The sequence below is a fragment of the Gymnogyps californianus genome, chromosome 2, assembly GCF_018139145.2.
Source record: "Gymnogyps californianus isolate 813 chromosome 2, ASM1813914v2, whole genome shotgun sequence".
Lineage (NCBI taxonomy): Eukaryota > Metazoa > Chordata > Aves > Accipitriformes > Cathartidae > Gymnogyps > Gymnogyps californianus.
The window spans coordinates 160486776-160505158 of NC_059472.1; the positions used below are offsets into that span (position 1 = coordinate 160486776).

The 18383-nt window shown below is 37.8% G+C and overlaps 1 protein-coding gene across 1 annotated transcript in view; it reads left to right on the forward strand.

Moving 5' to 3' along the window:
* KMT2C (lysine methyltransferase 2C) overlaps positions 1 to 18383 on the forward strand; it is a 201783-nt gene that overhangs the window by 133455 nt on the left and 49945 nt on the right. The window contains exons 18-25 of the mRNA XM_050891342.1: positions 149 to 253; positions 1433 to 1614; positions 2386 to 2550; positions 3148 to 3257; positions 8812 to 8877; positions 10347 to 10559; positions 14124 to 14252; positions 16129 to 16248. Coding sequence (XP_050747299.1) covers positions 149 to 253; positions 1433 to 1614; positions 2386 to 2550; positions 3148 to 3257; positions 8812 to 8877; positions 10347 to 10559; positions 14124 to 14252; positions 16129 to 16248 — 1090 coding nt within the window. The remainder of the gene's footprint in view (positions 1 to 148; positions 254 to 1432; positions 1615 to 2385; positions 2551 to 3147; positions 3258 to 8811; positions 8878 to 10346; positions 10560 to 14123; positions 14253 to 16128; positions 16249 to 18383) is intronic.

An 18383-nucleotide genomic window follows, 5' to 3' on the forward strand; every position in this document is an offset into this window, starting at 1 on the left:
GTTTCTCTGCTTTTAATTAGAAAAAAGTAAATGAATGTCCTTGTTAGGAGTTAAATTATACAGCAAGCTACTTGGATTTTACAGTTACATGTTTTCAGAATTTAGTGTCTGGCACGTGTTGAAAATCTGCTGTTTTCTATCATTTCAGGATATGTGTGTAGTTTGTGGGAGTTTTGGCCAAGGTGCTGAGGGCAGGTTGCTTGCCTGCTCTCAATGTGGTCAGTGTTACCATCCATACTGTGTCAGTATTAAGGTGAGTGCTTTTCTTACATAAAAAACTTACTTGATTACACTTTTTTCATATTGTATTTTAATAGCACTATACTGCCTTTGGTTTTGTGGTAATTAGAGGAGTCATTAACTTGTTAGATATTCATCAACTAATGTGACCATTATTTGTATGCGACTTGTGAAAGACTTTAATTAAATGTCATTTTATAGTATGCATTGCCTCAAGAGAAATTAACCTTTTTGTAATTTCACAGCCATAAATAGCACCGATTATCCAGCAGTTGGTTAAAATAACAGTTTGAGATATAAGCTTAAAACCTAAACACAAGCAGAATTAAAAACAAAGAAAAAAATTATACTGCATCTTCATTTACTAGGGGCATAAGGTTTAGTTGATTCAATTTGTCTGTTGGCTGTCAGAATTGACAGCAGTTGGAGTGGTTAATTAATACATTTTACATTCATTAGTCTAGGAGAGAATGTGTGAAAATTAAATTTGAATGGTATGAGATGACTTAGCAAGCACATAATAAGCTATTTACTGCAATATATACACCATACACTCTTTATTATATAAGTACATCTATGTAAAAGTGGGATTTTTTTAAACATGTCACAAAACTTCATTTTAAATGTACTTTATGAAATGCCATATGTGTATTTCATGAAACTATAATTTGGCTTTGTGTTTATATACTAGTCTTACATTATATATTAATTACAGTAAATTAGTTGTTTGCTTCAGATGACTAAAACCCCAGCACTGGTTATCACAGGTAATTTAGGGAAGATACAGGATTTGTAGTGACCTGAATCCTGGCTTTACTACATAGCTGAAAAAAAGCAGCCGTGTGTTCTCCTTTGTCCCTGCAGGACCAGCTGCTCCTGTAAGGAGTAAACTGTCCTACATGTAGATCCAGTGCAGTATATATTCTCTGGTGTGCTAGTTTATAATTTATAAAATTTTAGTTTATAAAATTATATTCTGGAACGATATCAGATGTCAGTAATTACAATTTCTTTCTGTTTAATCCATTCCCATTTATTGAAGCTTCAGAAAGTCTAATTGATAAACAGCTACTTGTGATGTGGATAGTGTGCACAGAAGAGCATCCTGTGCTCCACTAGCCAGACCTTAATTTATATAATGATCGCGCTTCATAGAGCAGTTTTCAAATAATTTTCACCTTGCCATTTGCAGATTACTAAAGTGGTGCTTAGCAAAGGTTGGAGGTGCCTGGAGTGCACAGTGTGTGAAGCCTGTGGGAAAGCGACAGATCCAGGAAGACTGCTTCTCTGTGATGACTGCGACATCAGCTACCACACATACTGCTTAGATCCACCCCTGCAGACAGTTCCAAAGGGAGGCTGGAAGTGCAAATGGTGTGTTTGGTTCTGGGGTCAGAAATACTGACTGCTGGCCTCTTTTGTTTCTTTTCGTCACTTCGTATTTGCAATGTCAATTGAACTGTAATAATGTTTTAATTGTATTTAAGTCAGGTGTATTAAACAAAGCAAACAAAATACTTTTGAATTGTTTCATTCAATTATCAATTTAATAGGGAAACCGTTATCTCCTGTTAATACTGTTTCTTCGTGCCAAAACCCACGTAAGTAGAGGTGGACAAAATTTTTCTTTTGAAACTCTGAGCCAAAAAATAAATCCAGTTTACGTTCATTGTAACGTTCATTCCAACATTCAATTGGAAAAATGAATGGGTGCTTCACCAAATTGTTCTCAAAATAAAACCCTCTGAAAACGATTCGTTTTACTTGGGTGAAACATGGACTAGACCTCTCACATGATTAAGTCTCCATATCTCAAAGCGAGTGGCAACTGGAAGCAAGAGCTCCTTTGACCTGTTGAGCTGTTACAAACACCCATCTGCCTGGTTTTGCAGATTGAAGGGAATTCTTACTTAGGAACTTTCTTTAAAAAGTATAAAAAATGTTGGTAATGTTAAAAATCTAAATAATCCCATTTTCATTCAATTAAAATACTGTTTGACCTGAAATGAATTCCACCCCACCCCCCCTCAGTGGTTAGTGATCTAAAACTTAATTACTCACCCAGTTCTAAGTAGGAAGGTTTTAAAGCCACAAAAAATTCTTCCTGTGAAGTGAAAGTAATAGATCATTTTGTCTGTTCTGCAGGTGTGTTTGGTGCAGACACTGTGGAGCAACTTCTCCAGGTTTAAGATGTGAATGGCAAAATAATTACACACAGTGTGCTCCCTGTGCAAGTTTGTCTACCTGCCCAATCTGCTATCGCACTTACAGGGATGAAGAGCTTATAATTCAGTGTAGACAATGTGATCGGTAAGGATTTCTAATATTTTACAGGTTTTTCCTGTTTAAGTCTTATTTTTTTCCCCTAATGTAAAAGCATAAAGGTGAAGGGAATGGTCTTGTGGTAAAGAGCACTGGATTGAGTCTCAGAAGTCTCTTATTAGTTCATTTTTAGTTGTACCACAGACTTAACTATACGACTCTGGGCAAATTAATGAATCACTCTGTGCCTCATTTTCCCCCTCTGTAAAAATAAAACTAATTTACCTTGCAAGAATATTGTTGTGAGGCTACATCTAGATTACATTGTATCAATAAGTAGTTAAAATGATTGCAATATAGGGAGAAAATTATAATACTAAGACATATTTGCTTCCGGGACATTGTTTTATAGAGAGTTCCTTCCTGTGAAGGGAAATAGGTAATCTGATACTGTATATACAGTATTTAACACACACCACCGTAGGGGAATGCTATATATGAAGAACCTGATTCATCATTTCTCCCTAAAAGAATTTAAACAAAACAAGTATTTCACATTTACTTGGACCATATACTGATATTTGGGTCTCCTAAAACACCACATATTTCCTTTAAATTGTATTTTTTCCCCCACTTAATTTCTAGATGGATGCATGCAATCTGTCAGAACTTAAACACAGAGGAGGAAGTGGAAAACATAGCTGATATGGGTTTTGACTGTACCATTTGTAGGCCATACATACCACCAACAAACGGTAAGAAGACAATTGAAACCAATGGCAGGATTGCACACTGCAATAAATAGGTTTGGGAATGTGTTACGGTTCTTTTCTCTGGTGGAGATTTGGCTCATGGTAGAAGTAAGATTTTTCATGTTTTTTTTTAAGGGCCCTTCTGGAAGTGTCCTCAGCTCTTTCGCACCCTCTAGTGATTGGCTGCAAGGCCAAAGAAAACCTAGCAGGGGGAATTCTGGGTAGATTTATTGAAGATAATTTGGATAAACCACTAAAAGCATTTGGTATTGAAAGGGTAAAAGACATCTCACTTTGTCAAGTGGAAGGAAGAAAGCCCAGTTCTCTAAAGTTATTAACTGCAGAAGAATCTGAAAGTCAATTCTGAGCAGAAAAACTTCCTATGTTTCGATACTTTGAGGCTGTCTGAAGCAGCAGTAGCTGTAACAACAGCCCATATGAGCATTTTTCCCCTACTCCCTCATGTTTTATTAATGCTACTCCCTCAGCTCTCCCAGTATTTAAGACCAGTGCTTCCCTCTCTAGCTGCAGTCTTTAAAAGAATTCGCCATTCTTTCCTGCTTGGGAGTTGCCATTTTCTTGTTAGTTCAAAATGTATAGTTCTTTCTGATGAACTTTGCTCTTCTCCATACATGTTATCAGTGAATATATATACCAACTTCCTCATTAGTCTGTATTACAGTTGTATAGCAGTGATACTTCAGGAGCTGAGGTTACTGAAGTTTTTCTCTTTAAGCACAGCCACAGCGTCTGGTTCTGTGGGATGGTACTGGTTAATGTTATTGTGAGTGGCCTGTTGGCAATTAGATTGGCCCATTACATGATTTATGGTCTTGCTACAAGGGTGGTATCCCAGCTCTGTTTTGTCTGCGTGTCAGCTCATGGGAGTTTCTGCTTCAGTCTGCTACTTTAACAGAGCATTGACACCTATACCCATTGTTAGCATAATAGCTCATTAAAGTGTTCACATTGACCCTTTATTGGGGTATCATGAGAGTATGGTAGGAGGAGAGTACAAGAACTAGGCAAATGTTTCAAGAAATATTCGTATCCACCAAGAAGATGTGATTAAGACTGAATATGTCACAAGGCATGTGTTCAAGAGGTCTGCCAGGAAAAGTTCAATAGAGCATCTAATGTCCCTTTACACTGGCAAGTCCTCATAACAGCGTGGCAGTAATTGTAACTTACTGACATGACCTTGGAGGTTTATATAGTCCCTTGTCAACTACACACAGTTGTGGAACACTGCCAAGTACCCCACTTTTATCACTGTTAGAAGAATGACTTATGCTTTTGTATTTCTACAAGTCACTTCATTTTTGAGATCTGCTTTCACAAATGCAAAAAGAAAGAGATTTTGTAAGTGGGAAGAAGAAGAAACTTGCAGATATAACACAGATTTTTGTTTATTTTGATAATAAGCTTTGGGCACTTAAAAAGGTCTAAGTAAGAAATACTCCCTTTCTCTGGTGAGCTGGCAGAGCTACCCTTTAGAGATAATTAAAGCCCATAATATATGAGATGGAACAACTTCACAAGATGGTATCAGAGATGTTTCACTTCCAGGCATAAGCTGGCCCCTGAGTTAGTCCTTCCTGCACACCTTCATGAAGTTGTGTTGCTTAGGTTTTTCTTCCGAGGAATAGGAACCAGTCCTGCAAGACATATTAGGGAGTTCCCAAGGTTTCTTTGCAGGTTTTGTTCACCTTTTTTTATAAGACAAGTTTCTCTGCTTATTCTTTCATGTTTTGACTCAGTATATATAATACCTCTTTAACACGTGTACATTTGCACAGTTGCATGTCTGAATATGTCATTTGATGCATGTTCATAGAAATACTTGCATGTACTTTTATATGAAATGTTTCAGTCTTTCATTAATTCTTCTACAACTTCTTTGAAAGTTTCCTATAATTTTTTGTTTCAAGGTGAGAACAATTAGCATTTAATAAACTTAGAGAAAGAAATGCTAGTTAACAGTAGAAAGCTGCTTAAAATATACCATATTGTGTGTTTCTTATTGGGATGGTTCTTGCTCTTTCCATTTGACAGAGGGTATTAATGTGTTGCAAGTATTATTACAAGCTTTTTAACTACTTTCTTTGTCAAAGAAGCAAGAGCCCCTCAACCTACTAAATTACCAATACGTTGCGGGTTTACTCTTGGTAAAGAGTAAATACTTCTAGCATGTAGGTATTGAGAAAGAGCTTCCATTTTTCTTGCTTCAGAAAATGGAAACTTTTTGATTTATGAGAGTTCTTCCCTGTCTCATCTTAAGAACATCAGATGGATATCTGATAATCTTACAAAGTCATCTTCTTCAGGAAACAGAAATAAAAGATAAATAGGTTTTTTTCTTCTTGAACATACATAAATATCAAAAGCCGGAATGTGGTAAGATTTGCTCCAAAGTAGTATACCATAAACCTTCATTACTAGATTGTTTCTAAATAATCATCTCTGATCAGTGTTTCATCAGGTTCCTTTTAGTATGGTCTCAAGTTATAACATGTCCCTCAGCATATTGCTGTGCCTTGTGGAAATTTTTTTCTAATTCATATTGCTTGAATATTATCATGACTGGGTACTAGCAGCTGCACTAGGTAGCAGCAGCTTTTCCTCTGTGCTGTAATTCCCGCACATTCAGGAGAGGTGTGTGCATCTCTCATCTACATTCACTCCTAGACAAGCAATTCTCGACCATCTACCCATCACTTCTGCCTTTCTGTCGTTTGCCCTTGTATGTCTTATGCCCCATCTGCAAATTTCATCCCTTCCTCGCTGACTCCCATCCTCCCTCCATCCACATACTCCAGCTTCCTCCTCCCTTGGTGCTGTTTTTCTTTCCCTGCAGGAGACAAAGGGACCAGCTCTGCCTGGTTTTCAGTTACTGGTAGCTGCCTGTGTGCATGTATTCCTCCTGTGGCTTAAGTAAGCATGCCCACAGAGGCAGCGAGGAGTTCGTATCACTCAGTCATTCAGAGATGCTCGATACTGCCAGTGATACACATATTATGACTGGGAGCCTCTATTGTACAATTTTCATGAAACTGAATTAAATTTTTCTTCATTCTGAAACTTTATGTACTTTACAAATACAGGATACAAAAGCAACATAACATTATATGCTAAAAAATTAACTTTTGAATTTTTTTATTATTTGGCATGTTTATTATGTCAACTCTTATGTTCCTGTAAGTTACTGTATTTAGAAAGAAATCCCTGCATCACGCACACAGTTATGCAGGCATCCGATAGTGCTGTTAGTGTTGTGTTTCTACATGAACCATTTCACTCTGTCCTTTATGATGATTTCATTTCTTCCTAGAATTGTTCTTTTCTATTACAGCCTTACAAATGGCAGGCCCCTTTCTTTTTGAAACTGTCATTCTTCTCATCGTATTGTATTCTGTGCAATTATTTATTTTCAAGTGAAGCTACTAAGTGCTGTACAATATTGAGCATATTTAAACCCTTTTGCAAGTAAGTGTAATAATTTTGGTTGAACTTCAGCTAAGTGTCTCAGAAAGCACTTTTTTGTTCAATTTTTATTTTTTTCCCTTGAATAGTCTTTCTCTAACAGTACTGTGTTTCTCTATTACCCATTTTATTGATTTTAATCCTTAATCTGCGCTCTCATTAGCTCCTTTTCTGGAAGTCTGTTTGATACTGTCTTCAAACACTTTGTTTGTGCAGCTTTTGTGAGTTGGTCTCTGAAGGCCTCACCTCTGTCACTATCAGCTTGTTTATTTGACTATTTCAACTCTATTCAGTCTCCAAAGCTAAAATTGTTCATGATCTGACCTGGACCAGAAGAACTCTCCCTGTTGTTTGACTTTTAAATAAGGATTTCAAATTCCCATTCACAGCTGTCTTTCTGAATTTGTTTACGTTAGAGTCCAATTCAATAATTGCTATCTCTGTCTTAAAACATCTTGTAAATTATAACCAATTAAATGGACAGATGACGTCTTATTCCACTTTGAGTATTTCTTACAATCTGCCTTTTTTCTGTTGTTTCAATTCAGTGCTTTTGAGTATCTTCCATCCTGCAGCTTGTCCTGTATTTTTTTGTTTCCCTCCAGCTCAGTGTTTCTTTCAAAATCTCATTTTCAATTTGTATTCTTCCTTGTCTTTTCCTTCCAGTCTTGTGTATCGGTTTTTCAGTAATTCTCATAGGCTACTTTCATTTACTTAATTGCATGGAATATTGGTTTTCTGTAGGTTATATCATATACTTCAGTTACACCTTACATAAAACTTTTAAAGGACTATAGTTTTTGAAGACAGACTTTCCTTAAATTTTTTTATATTCTTAGAAAGCATCCTCTAGATTTCATATTCATTATTGTATTTAGCAAAGAATTTAAGTGTTACTTGGAAGCTTTTGTGCTTTTCCTAGTCTTGCCCCCGACTCCCGTACTGTGTGTGAGATGGTCAGCAGCAGCACACGTGCAGTGGTCTGACATGTCTGAGAAACACTGAACTTCCCATGGGTGCTTTGCCTCAGTGGTCTCATCTTGTGTGGCAGATGCAAAGTAAATACTCCAGATGTTTGTCTGAGTCTTAAATTCAGCGTGGATAAGACTTCTAGGCAAAAAAAGAAAAAAGCGTGGATAAACTTTCCTATATGGTAACGCTAACCATGCCAAACTAACAGGTTTTCTGATTCTAGTTCTCAGTGTTTGCGAGGTAGAAGCTTCTAATTTTCACTTTACTTACTCTGTCTACATAATCTCTGAAAAGTCACTACTAATATTAAAAGTCTAGTCTGCACATCACAGGTTAGTGAAGCGTGATTATGATTATTGTAATTAAGGCAGATGGGAAGAGCATTTCTACCCACAACAACAGTAGCCTAGTGGTGTAGAACATTTTGATCATTATTTGTTCAGTCATACTGTTCCAGTGCTTCCCTGAAGCGCACAAGCTGTAGTTTTTAAATTGGGTTTGTGCTGTTCCATTTATCGATATTCTTATCTTGAATAAGAATTACCCTATCTAACTTCAACAAGACTTGTATCATCTGTTCTCAGACATATTAGCCTTCTCATACGTGTTGTATAAGAGACCTGACAGCATAGACACATCTAGAATCTTGTGTGCAAAGCTGTCGGAGTGTGCCTGCCCCTCCTTGGGGAAATACAACAGCAGTCAATACCCAATTCACAAAGTCCTCCCATTTTTCACACTTAGGTCAGTAAAACCTGGACGTCATGACTAGTGTAGAGGTTACTTTCCAATCCAGTAGATCCAGTGTATTCATTTGCCCTGGGTCCAGTAGAAGGAGATCATTTACCATCGAGTTCAGTGCCATTCCAGTGCCGTTCTTGGCTCTAGGAAGTTGGAGAACTTCAGTTTGTATCAGGCTTGTTTTGTAGTCACATCTTCTGTGACGCTGAAAAGCACTTTTATTTTAAAGGTGCTAGTGAATGTTGCCAACAGTATCAATTAGGGAGTTTGAGAGCTGTCTGAAGGAAAATTAGTTGATAGTTTCAGTTCAAATCCAGTCACCATTTTTAAAAGTTGAAATTATTTTCCTTATATTTTTCAGTGCCTTCTTTGGACTGTTGTGATTCATCAGTTGGAGCTCAGATTATTTCAAAATCAAAAGAACTAGGTAAAGAATGTAAACGCTTAATCTTTGATCATTTAGCATATTTTAAGGGTATATTTTTACATGAGACAAAAATTCCTTTTTCTGTGATTTTATAACACACAGCATTAACTATCCTTTAGTTACTGCAGCATGCTTTTCATTTTTTTTTTCTCATTCGCTCTTCTTTCTTCTCTTTTGCCTGCCATACCTGCACTATAATAATAATTACTTTAAAGTATACTTTCATCCTGCAGACTTAGTTGCTTGCCTTAATATTAGCGGTGATAACACAGTGAGGCTGAGTCAAGCATGTACACAAATGTTTACAGGCTCGAGCTGTAGGAGGACACAACTTCCCTGTATTTGTCTGGTTTGTGCTAGGAAATTAGAATCTTGACAAGCCTGCTCACAGGTCACTTTTTATAATGATAGTACCTAACAGCTTCCATCACGTTAGGACAGTTTCCATTGTGTCAGAATTTTTTTGCATTTGATACTGCACAAATGTAGTTCTGAGAGAAGGTTCACCCCTCAAATCTTCAATCTGAAAAAGAGTATATGATTTTTTTAAAGCAAACACTCTTTTTTAGTTCAACGTAAGAAGACAGTCATCTGGGAAGCATTGTGTTCAGAACCAGCTGTGTTTTGAGGTGTGAGACCTTAACATAAGAAAACATTTTTGGTTAAAGGGAACAAATGTTACGATGTTTGTATGTTTTCAGAAACTGTGTTATCAAATCATTATTTAATTGGCTCCAAAGAGCAGAAGCATCATTGCAGTCTCTTCATTATTTGGTAATTCCCTAAAAGTTCCCAAACCTCCACTCGCAGGGCCCCAGCACAGGTGACAGTGCCTTTCTACATGGTGAATTAAGGAATGTTAGAGTTGTATCGATAGACTCAATTGTCATGTAACAGCTTGAGGAGGAAGCAGTCTTGCAGGTCTTGGGCTCTACCCACGATTTCCAATTTGATCTTGAGCAGCTCACTTGATATAACTTGGTTTTTGTCTGCCTATAAAATAGGGCTAATAACTTGTCTGAGTTACCAAGAGTTCTGGGAGGCTTAAGGTCGTTAATAAGATGAAGGTACAGTGCTGAGGGCTGGATGAGGGCCTTGGCCGATAAGGAACAGGGACCCAAAGTAAGACTTGCACAGTTTTCTGTGAGTGCCAGGGATACAGAAATACCCTGCAAGGCACCAGTTTCCATAATCAAATCCTTCTTTCTAATGAGTCCTTGATGTAAGTTGTTTTGTAGCAATATAATGGATTGTTGCTGGATTTGACATCAGACTCTAAATTATAAAGCTGTAACTGTAATTTGTAAGACAGTATCGGATATCTCTGTTTTATTTATACCAATTTCCTCACTCATGAATCGGCTCCATACATGTGGATTATTAACTCTTAAAAGTGCTAGTCCTAAAAATCTAAGACTTGTAAATTAAAGAGTTTTATATTGCTGTTATGATTCATTTAACTTTTATAGACCCACCGAAGACATACACCCAGGATGGAGTCTGCTTGACAGAATCCGGCATGTCTCAGTTACAGAGCCTAACTGTTACAGTACCGAGAAGAAAACGGACGAAACCAAAGCTTAAACTGAAGATTATAAATCAGAACAGTGTGGCTGTGCTTCAGACACCCCCAGATGCCCAGTCAGAACACTCAAGAGATGGGGAGATGGATGACAGTAGAGGTAGCAGTCTACTTTTGGCATGTCTTGTATCTTGGAGTGTTGCAGTACATGTATGTATTGCAGATATCCTTGAGAGTTTTTATTATACTGATACTCGTATGTTCTGTACAGAAAGTGTTTTATGGAAATTACTTGAACAATAGTCATGGCTTGTTGTCCATTTCAGGGATTTTTCTTGTTGTTCTGTTTGAGTCATCCATCCTATAGGAAACTCACCTTTCTGAGGCTGGCAACACTGGAAATACGACTTGCCTTTCTGTCTAATCCTTGGGTTACCTGTGGGAAATATTGTGCATGCACTGAGTACAAGTGTGTTTGGAGGTTCTCAAATTTAGTGTAAACGCTGTTTGAAAGTGTTAACTTTGGCTCAGCAGAGCAACGTGTAGATCACTGTAAAGCTGGTATTTAAAACAAAGGGGAAAGTGGAGTAAAAAGCTCTTTGTTGAGGGTATTTCTTTTTCTGAAATAAATAAGGTGGGCTGACGTGAGAGTCCAAGGAAAAAAAAAAATTTCCTTCTATTTCCATAGATGAACATTTTGTTTGTCCTCATCTCCAAAGTAGAATTTAAGACAGAATTGGAGTTTGGAAGTGAATTTTGGGTGTTGCTCTAGTTCAAGTAGATGATGCTGTGTGTAGGGTCCTACCAAAGGATTTCAGGTTCCAGGATGGGGTATCCGTATATTATGGAGGGAGGGGAAGATTTAACAGTGTTTTTGTGGCCTCCAAGGCTGATGAGAGATGAAGGGATCTGGGCTAACGCTTGCCTACCCAAACGCATCCCTGTGTTTGGGGATGGCATTTCAGTCAGTGGTAGAAGCCCTTGGGAGAGCTCCTTCCGCCACAAGTCTAGACATGGAGTAAAGATCCACGTGTCCCAGGGCCACCAGTACTTGTCTCATCTGCTTCCCTCACAGCTGAGCAAGCACAGCAGCCCCAGCCAGAGAAGACCGAACATGGGAGATGAGAGTGGGAAAAACATGTAGGAGCAGCCAGCCCCACTCCTCAAATCCCTGCTCTTCAACACTAGAAACAGCAGCCAGCATGGTGCAATACCATTCTCCTGTCCTTTTTGCCATGGTCTGGCTGTACATCCTGATAAGTGTGTTGGTAGAATAGGTGTTAATCCATCGCCTGAGGAAAGGCTTACTTAAATGGCAGGTGTGAAAGTCACCACATTAGTCATGCAGGTGTCTGTTACCAGAGGAACAGAGGCACCCCACCTCACCACAATCTAAAGTGCTTTCTGTTTATGCAACATTGCCTCGTTAATCAGATTAAATGTCATAAGAAGCTTTTTTTAGATACAGAGAGTGTACTTGAGATAACTGGGTAGTTTAACCATCAGTGCAGTTTCAGTGTTAACTTGTTGATAAAAGTATTGTTCCTGTTGTTTGATTAGCACATTCTTACCATCTGCTGTTGACTAGAAGTGTATTTTTTTTATAATTGCTTTCCTTTATTTGTTTATAACCTTTAAAACAGGTAACTAGTTGTTTTTCTTTCATTTCCTTCAGTATTCACAGGGTTTGGTACATTATCCTAGCATTACACTGACTTTTAAATTTTGTCTCATACTTTCAGTCCATCAGATGGGTTGTTGAAAGCAAAAAAGCTTTTGATTTTGGTTTGAAGGCATCAAGATAGAGAATTAACCACTTCCCTTGTTGTTCTTTTTCAGTGGTTAATCATCTTTACTTTTACAAACGTATGCCTGTTTTCTAGATAACTTTGTCTAACTTCATTATCTGCTTCTTGGCTTTTATAGGTATCCCTTTTCAACTAGATAATAAGATATATAAATGTAATAGCAGAGTATGAAAGGGAGAGCCAAAGCTTCCACAGACTTCAGTTTCCGTTCTGATCACCTTTTGTTGCCTTTTTGAGAGTTAGAGCACATTCATATACGTGACGGTAACAGCACAGCATGTACATGGTAGATTGGCTGGATTTCCTGGAAGTTCTACATGTGCTCTGTAGAGTGGATCAGTGCCTGTTCTCTGAAAGTCTGAAATTTTTGTATGAGCATGAGGATGAATAAAGCTGTGCCATGGCTTTGATTGGAGCAACATAGCATAGCAATTCCAGGCAAACAGGAATAACCCTTACTTCGACTCTAAAGTTCCAGGTGGAAAAAAGAGGCTGTATCTGAGAAAACTGAGCTCGTGGTAATTTTGTTACCATCTCATCTATAGGCTTTCATCAGGTTCGACATTTCATCAGGTGTTCCACATTTTAAAGTCCACTTGAAAGTTCAGCTTGCTTTGGGAGCTTCAGCTTTGGTAGACTGAATGTGGCTTTTCTGCTACTGTTTGTAGAGCTACGCTTTGTAAGTAAATGGGAAGGACCACTGTGGGGTTTAGCATTCGGCATACTGCTTTGTATAGCAGGACACGTTAGCACTCAAGCAGGTTTATCTAATGCCAGAAGTGGACATGTTGCAAAGAGGGCTCACCCATGCTCTTAAGGGGAGGAGGGAGTTGGCTGTGGTGGTCAGTGGGGACTGCCTTTGCCAAGCCACCAGCTTTGTTGGTAGAACTCAGAAAAGTCTTCATCGATGGGAAGGTCTGGTCCGTGACCCAGCCTGGGGAAGAGCAAGGGCTGTAGTTCTGCTACAGCAGAAGTGGTATGAGAGAGTCCAGCTCTGTCTGTTACAACAGTATTTCTCCCTCTTAAAACTGTATGTGGTTTTAGACCATACAGAATTATGCACCTAAATCCAAAGCAGGGAATCGGAATTCCAATATCTTTTCAGGGGTGAGAGTATATTTAACGTTTCAAAAGCTTTACAATAAAATGAAGATGTAAGGTCGTTATTGTATTGACATTTGGGGATATCAGAAACAGAACTCCCTCTCTCTTTAACACCAAAGGTGTTTTAATGGCATCATACTTTACATCTGTTTCCACCTTGCTTTCCCGCAGAATATAAACTCTAACTCAGAATTACAGTCTTCATCCTCAAGGCTGAGTAGTTCCTTTGGGCTGAATTTTCTATTATATAAGTCAAATTCCTCTTCATAGATAAGTCTGCTTTCAGTCAGTCACACGGCTTCAAGTCAAGAACCCTCTAAACTAAGAGTCATTAAACATTACCTTCCAAGTGCAGGCTGCAGTTTTTCAGTCTGTCTTCTCAATAAAAAAGAGCCCTACCAAGCAAAACTTAGGAGGACAGTGAACAAAAGGAAATATATCTTGCATGGTAAATTGTATCTGTATTCCTTGAGGTATGGCTAGAAATTGCTCAGACACTTAGAGAACGCGATAGCACAAGCTTCTGAAAGGGGTGCCAAGCAAATTTCTCAGATTCACATATAGTAACTATAGCATTTTTTCTCTGGTTTTGTGTAGACATCATCTCACAGGAAATGTATGTGTATACTGGGTCTTTGTATATAGATAGGGTGGGTTTCCCAAAAGTGTTTAGAGAGTGTGAGTATCTGTCACCCTTTTGAAAAATCTGTCATTCTCAATCAGTTTCTCAGAAATCGGTCAGATGTAGAAAAGTTGGAAAAATATCTTCTTTCCCTTTTCCAGTTAAAGTTACCATTGCCTCTTTTCTGCAGAAGGGGATCTTATGGACTGTGATGGAAAATCAGATTCCAGCCCAGAACGGGAGGCTGTGGATGATGATACCAAAGTGGCAGAAGGAGCTGATGGGATTAAAAAAAGGAAGCGAAAACCATATAGACCTGGTAGGATATGATAATTTATATGATTGTGTGTCCCTTGTTTGATTTAACACTTTTTTCCTATATAGTTAAAAAAATAAATTAGAAAACAGTATGGAATTCTGAAGTATTCTACTGCTAATTGTTGATTTTTAGATTTTGTTACCTTTTCTATTTAAAATAGTTTTTAGTCCTCTTACCAAAATACATTCCCAAAGGTTGCTGCTCAGCAGTACACCTGTTCTTAGTGTGCTGTCAATTATTGGTTAGTAGTTCAAATCCATACCTTGTATTGATTCTTAACTTGATGGGAAAATGTGCTGTATTTATATAATTGATGAAGGCAAGTTTTTGTGTGTGTATATGTATGTATATATATCTGGTAATATCTGAACTTCAGAGAACTTTTTACAGGTATCTTATTTTCTGAAATATTTGATAAGAGTAATCTACTAAATATTTGCAGGTGACTTCTGACAGTGAATTTTAATGAATTCAGTTATTGGATGAATTCATTTATTTTAATTTATTAGTGCAATCGAGTCTTAATTATCTTGACTGTGGATTGACTGTGTGTCCCGGCTGCAGAAACACTTGAGCAGTCTCCAGGCAGAAAAAGCTAGAGGTACCTAAATGACTCCGTAGGAAGTAGCTCTGATTTGTTAGGGCTAAAACTGAACCCAAGATAATAAGCTCTGCTGAGACACTGCCTGGCTTTTTGAAGAGCCCCTGTATCACATACCTTGGTATGTCTCAGAGTCATTTATGTTATATGTCATAACTGTGTTAACGTGTTGGTTTTGTGTTTCATTATGCAGCCTCCCACTACTGTGGATAAGTTGATTGTAGTCTTTGCAGTCACAAATACTGTTTTCACCAGTCACACCCATCCTGCTTGCTGTAACGGGCCATATCCTCTGATTATGAAGATAGTAGGGGAGGAGAACAGAGGCAATGAAATGATTGAGGAGGTGAAGGCAAGGAATACAGTGAAGGAAGGAAAGGAAGCAGGAGTTACAACATGGTCCAGTTTCTCTTGCTTCTCTGTCAATAGCTAAACAGATCTCTACCACCTTTTAACCTCCCCATGTCATTTCCCACACTGCTGAGTAAGAGCCTTGTCTCAGCAGGTCATGCCCATGTGTCTGTTGCCTTCCATCGTGGTCGCATCCTGGGGAAGTGGTGGTACAAACCCACATCACTTAACAGAGATTGCCGTTTTCTCTACAAGTAATGTACCTCAACAAGCTATTTATTTCTACTGCTGGGTCCTCAAGAGAAGAGAGTTTCGTTTGCTTGGAGTGGTTTTGGATCATGAGTTGAGCAGCCATCTATTAGTTTTCTACAGCCAACAATTGCCCTGAAAAATGAAACAAACCTGAAGCTGGTGCATGTATGTACATAGACACCAACTGTAAAGGATCAGGAGCACTGCAGTCAATCTCTAGTGAAGGATTCTGGAGTTTCAGGCAATATGATGTTGATTAATTATCTTTTTGGTTTGTGATATGTCCTTCTCTAGTACCATCATTTGGAGTGGTGGGCTCTCTAGAGCAATTTGTAGAGTTTTTTTATGATCCTTTAAGGTTCTTTAATAGGTTTCATTTGGTAGATTGACTTCTAATTCTAGCAATTCATCAGCTTGCCAAGGGAGGGGAAGACCAACATCTGAAAGTTGCCAGGTTTGGTGATTTGAACTTCTTGTGGATGTTTTACAGTCCTAAAATTCTGATCCTTTTTAACAACTACGGATATACCCAGCGAGACATTAAAATTCAGAAATGTTCTGTAAAACTCCGAATGAAAGCTTGTTAAGTATCTCAGATTCATTCTTAGACCTCTCATTCTTACTATGAAACATAGTTTTAATGAATATACTGAATTTTTGCTTCCTTGTTAGGTATCGGTGGATTTATGGTACGTCAGAGAAGTCGCACGGGGCAGGGGAAGACTAAAAGATCTCTCTCCAGGAAAGATTCTTCTGGATCTGTTTCTGAGCAGTTGCCTGGCAGAGATGAAGGTAAGTGCAGAAACTTGTTTTTAAATTTTTGTTCATGCTTAATGCAATAAAAATAATGCAACTCGTCAACATACAATTGTTTCCAGAAATGTGCTACAAAGGAAAAAGTTTTTTGTGTTTGTCATGACGGCTTTATTAATTCAACTGAAAATACTCATTCCTACATACTTACAATTTCAGCAGAGCCCATGATTTACAAAGAAACTGAAACAATGAATTGCAGGCTATTGTGGGAGATAAATAGTGAGGATTATAAGGACTGCTGTATTGTGTCAGAGCTCTGTTTAGCCTAGCTTTGACCAGTAGAAGACAGAAAGAAGTGTAAAAAAATGAGGTAGGTTTAGAGCAGTCCTCTTTCTGATACACCTTCCTCCAGATGTAGTCCTGATCCAGAGGTGTCTTCTGGACCATCAGTTTTAATATTCACCGGTGTTCCATGTTCCACAAATGTGTCTGATATTTTTATGTATCTGTTTATGCTCTGGAAAATTATATATTAGTGAGTTCAACAATATATTATTGTTGCATGAAGAAATAATTCCTTCTTATTTTAAACTGGATATCTGAGAGTTTCATAAGCTACCCTCGCACTTTATGTTATGAAAGATTATTTTAAAAAAATCATTCCATATTAATTTGTAATGGTATGTAATGAATGTAAATATTAATAAACCTACTCGGGTTGGTCTGTCTTCTCATAGCAAAGCCATTTTAATGCCTCTGACAGTGTAGTACTCAGTAGATTGGGTACCTAATAAGAAGTCAGATTTTGTTTATAGGCCTTGTTCTCTTGCTTGCTATGCGTGATTAGACTAAATTATTTCATCCATCTGGATTTGTTCACACTATCTAATCTAGAAAATATTGAGGTATCATTAAGATGAGATGTGGCATATGTTTAGTTCAGAGCCTGTTTCATATAAAGTCAGTAGAAGGAGGCAGCTGCTTCTAAAGGTCTGCTGATAATCATCTCAGTTAGAAGACTCTGCCCTTTGATTTCTCCTATTATTCTCTCCTGTCTGTTTAGCTATTGTGTTTTTAACCTTTCTAGAGCCAGATCAGTCTCTTGCTATGTATCTGTACAACATGGTGGAGACTGGGTCTTTACTACAGCATCCAGGCAGTATTAAAAACTAATAGTTAAATGTTGTCCTTGCTTGCATCTGTAGAACTACTTCATGAAGCCAACACATTTCTTTTATCAGTGCAACCCAGTATTCTAGCTAGGTCCCCTATTCAGATCTAGTGCTTGCTTTCTCTTTAATATTAGTGTTATAGCTATGTTTTTCTGCTTTGTAAATATTATTTCAGTGTAGTATACTACATGGTTTCAGGTAGTGCTGAAAATTTTGCTTTAAAGCCTTTAATTTCTATAGGGATCTGCTCCTTTAAGTGAAAATAAAAATGGCTAAAAAGTTAATTCCCCGTTCTGGGTAACCGTACAATGCATATTGTTAAAAAGCGGTATTCTTAAACAAGTATTCTTCAGTTAAAAGTTTGGGCTTCTTTTTGTCTGCTCAGGCACAATTGCTTGTTAAGAAAAAAAAAAAAACCTCAGAAAATCTTTGTATGTTTTAAATCATCATAGCTTGCTGAGAGCCTGCTTCTCAGCTGCCAGTACTCATCAGCCTTACCAAGGTTTTTGCTGCTCTTGTCGTGTTCCACCCCCTTTCTCTGCAAAAGCTCACTCTCAAACAATGCAGAGGTCACAGTGTTGATCAGCCTCATTCTACTTGCTGTCCTCCGAATATGGTACAAGAGATTACTACAGTACAAAGCATAGCTGATTTTACTACGACAATAATATAGTTTCTTAAATAACTTCCCAGAGTCATTAACTTCATGTAATTAGCTTTGGTGAGACAGAAGTAGCAGGACTTAAAAAGTTCTGCTTTTACTTGTGGTGTTTTCCCTGGTCTGCTGAAATAAAATACTGAATGATTGATGAGCACTGTGTGCTTTTGTGTTTATTAGAAAAAACAGTGCCACTTTGGAATATGATAGCTGAATAAATGTGTAATTTTTCTTGAAGGGCTTCTTTATAGATTTCTTTTTGTAGCCTGTTCCTTATTTATATGACAGTCTTTTCTCGAATTTAAAAAAAAGAGTTTTTTACTTTGAATTTGGGAAAAATT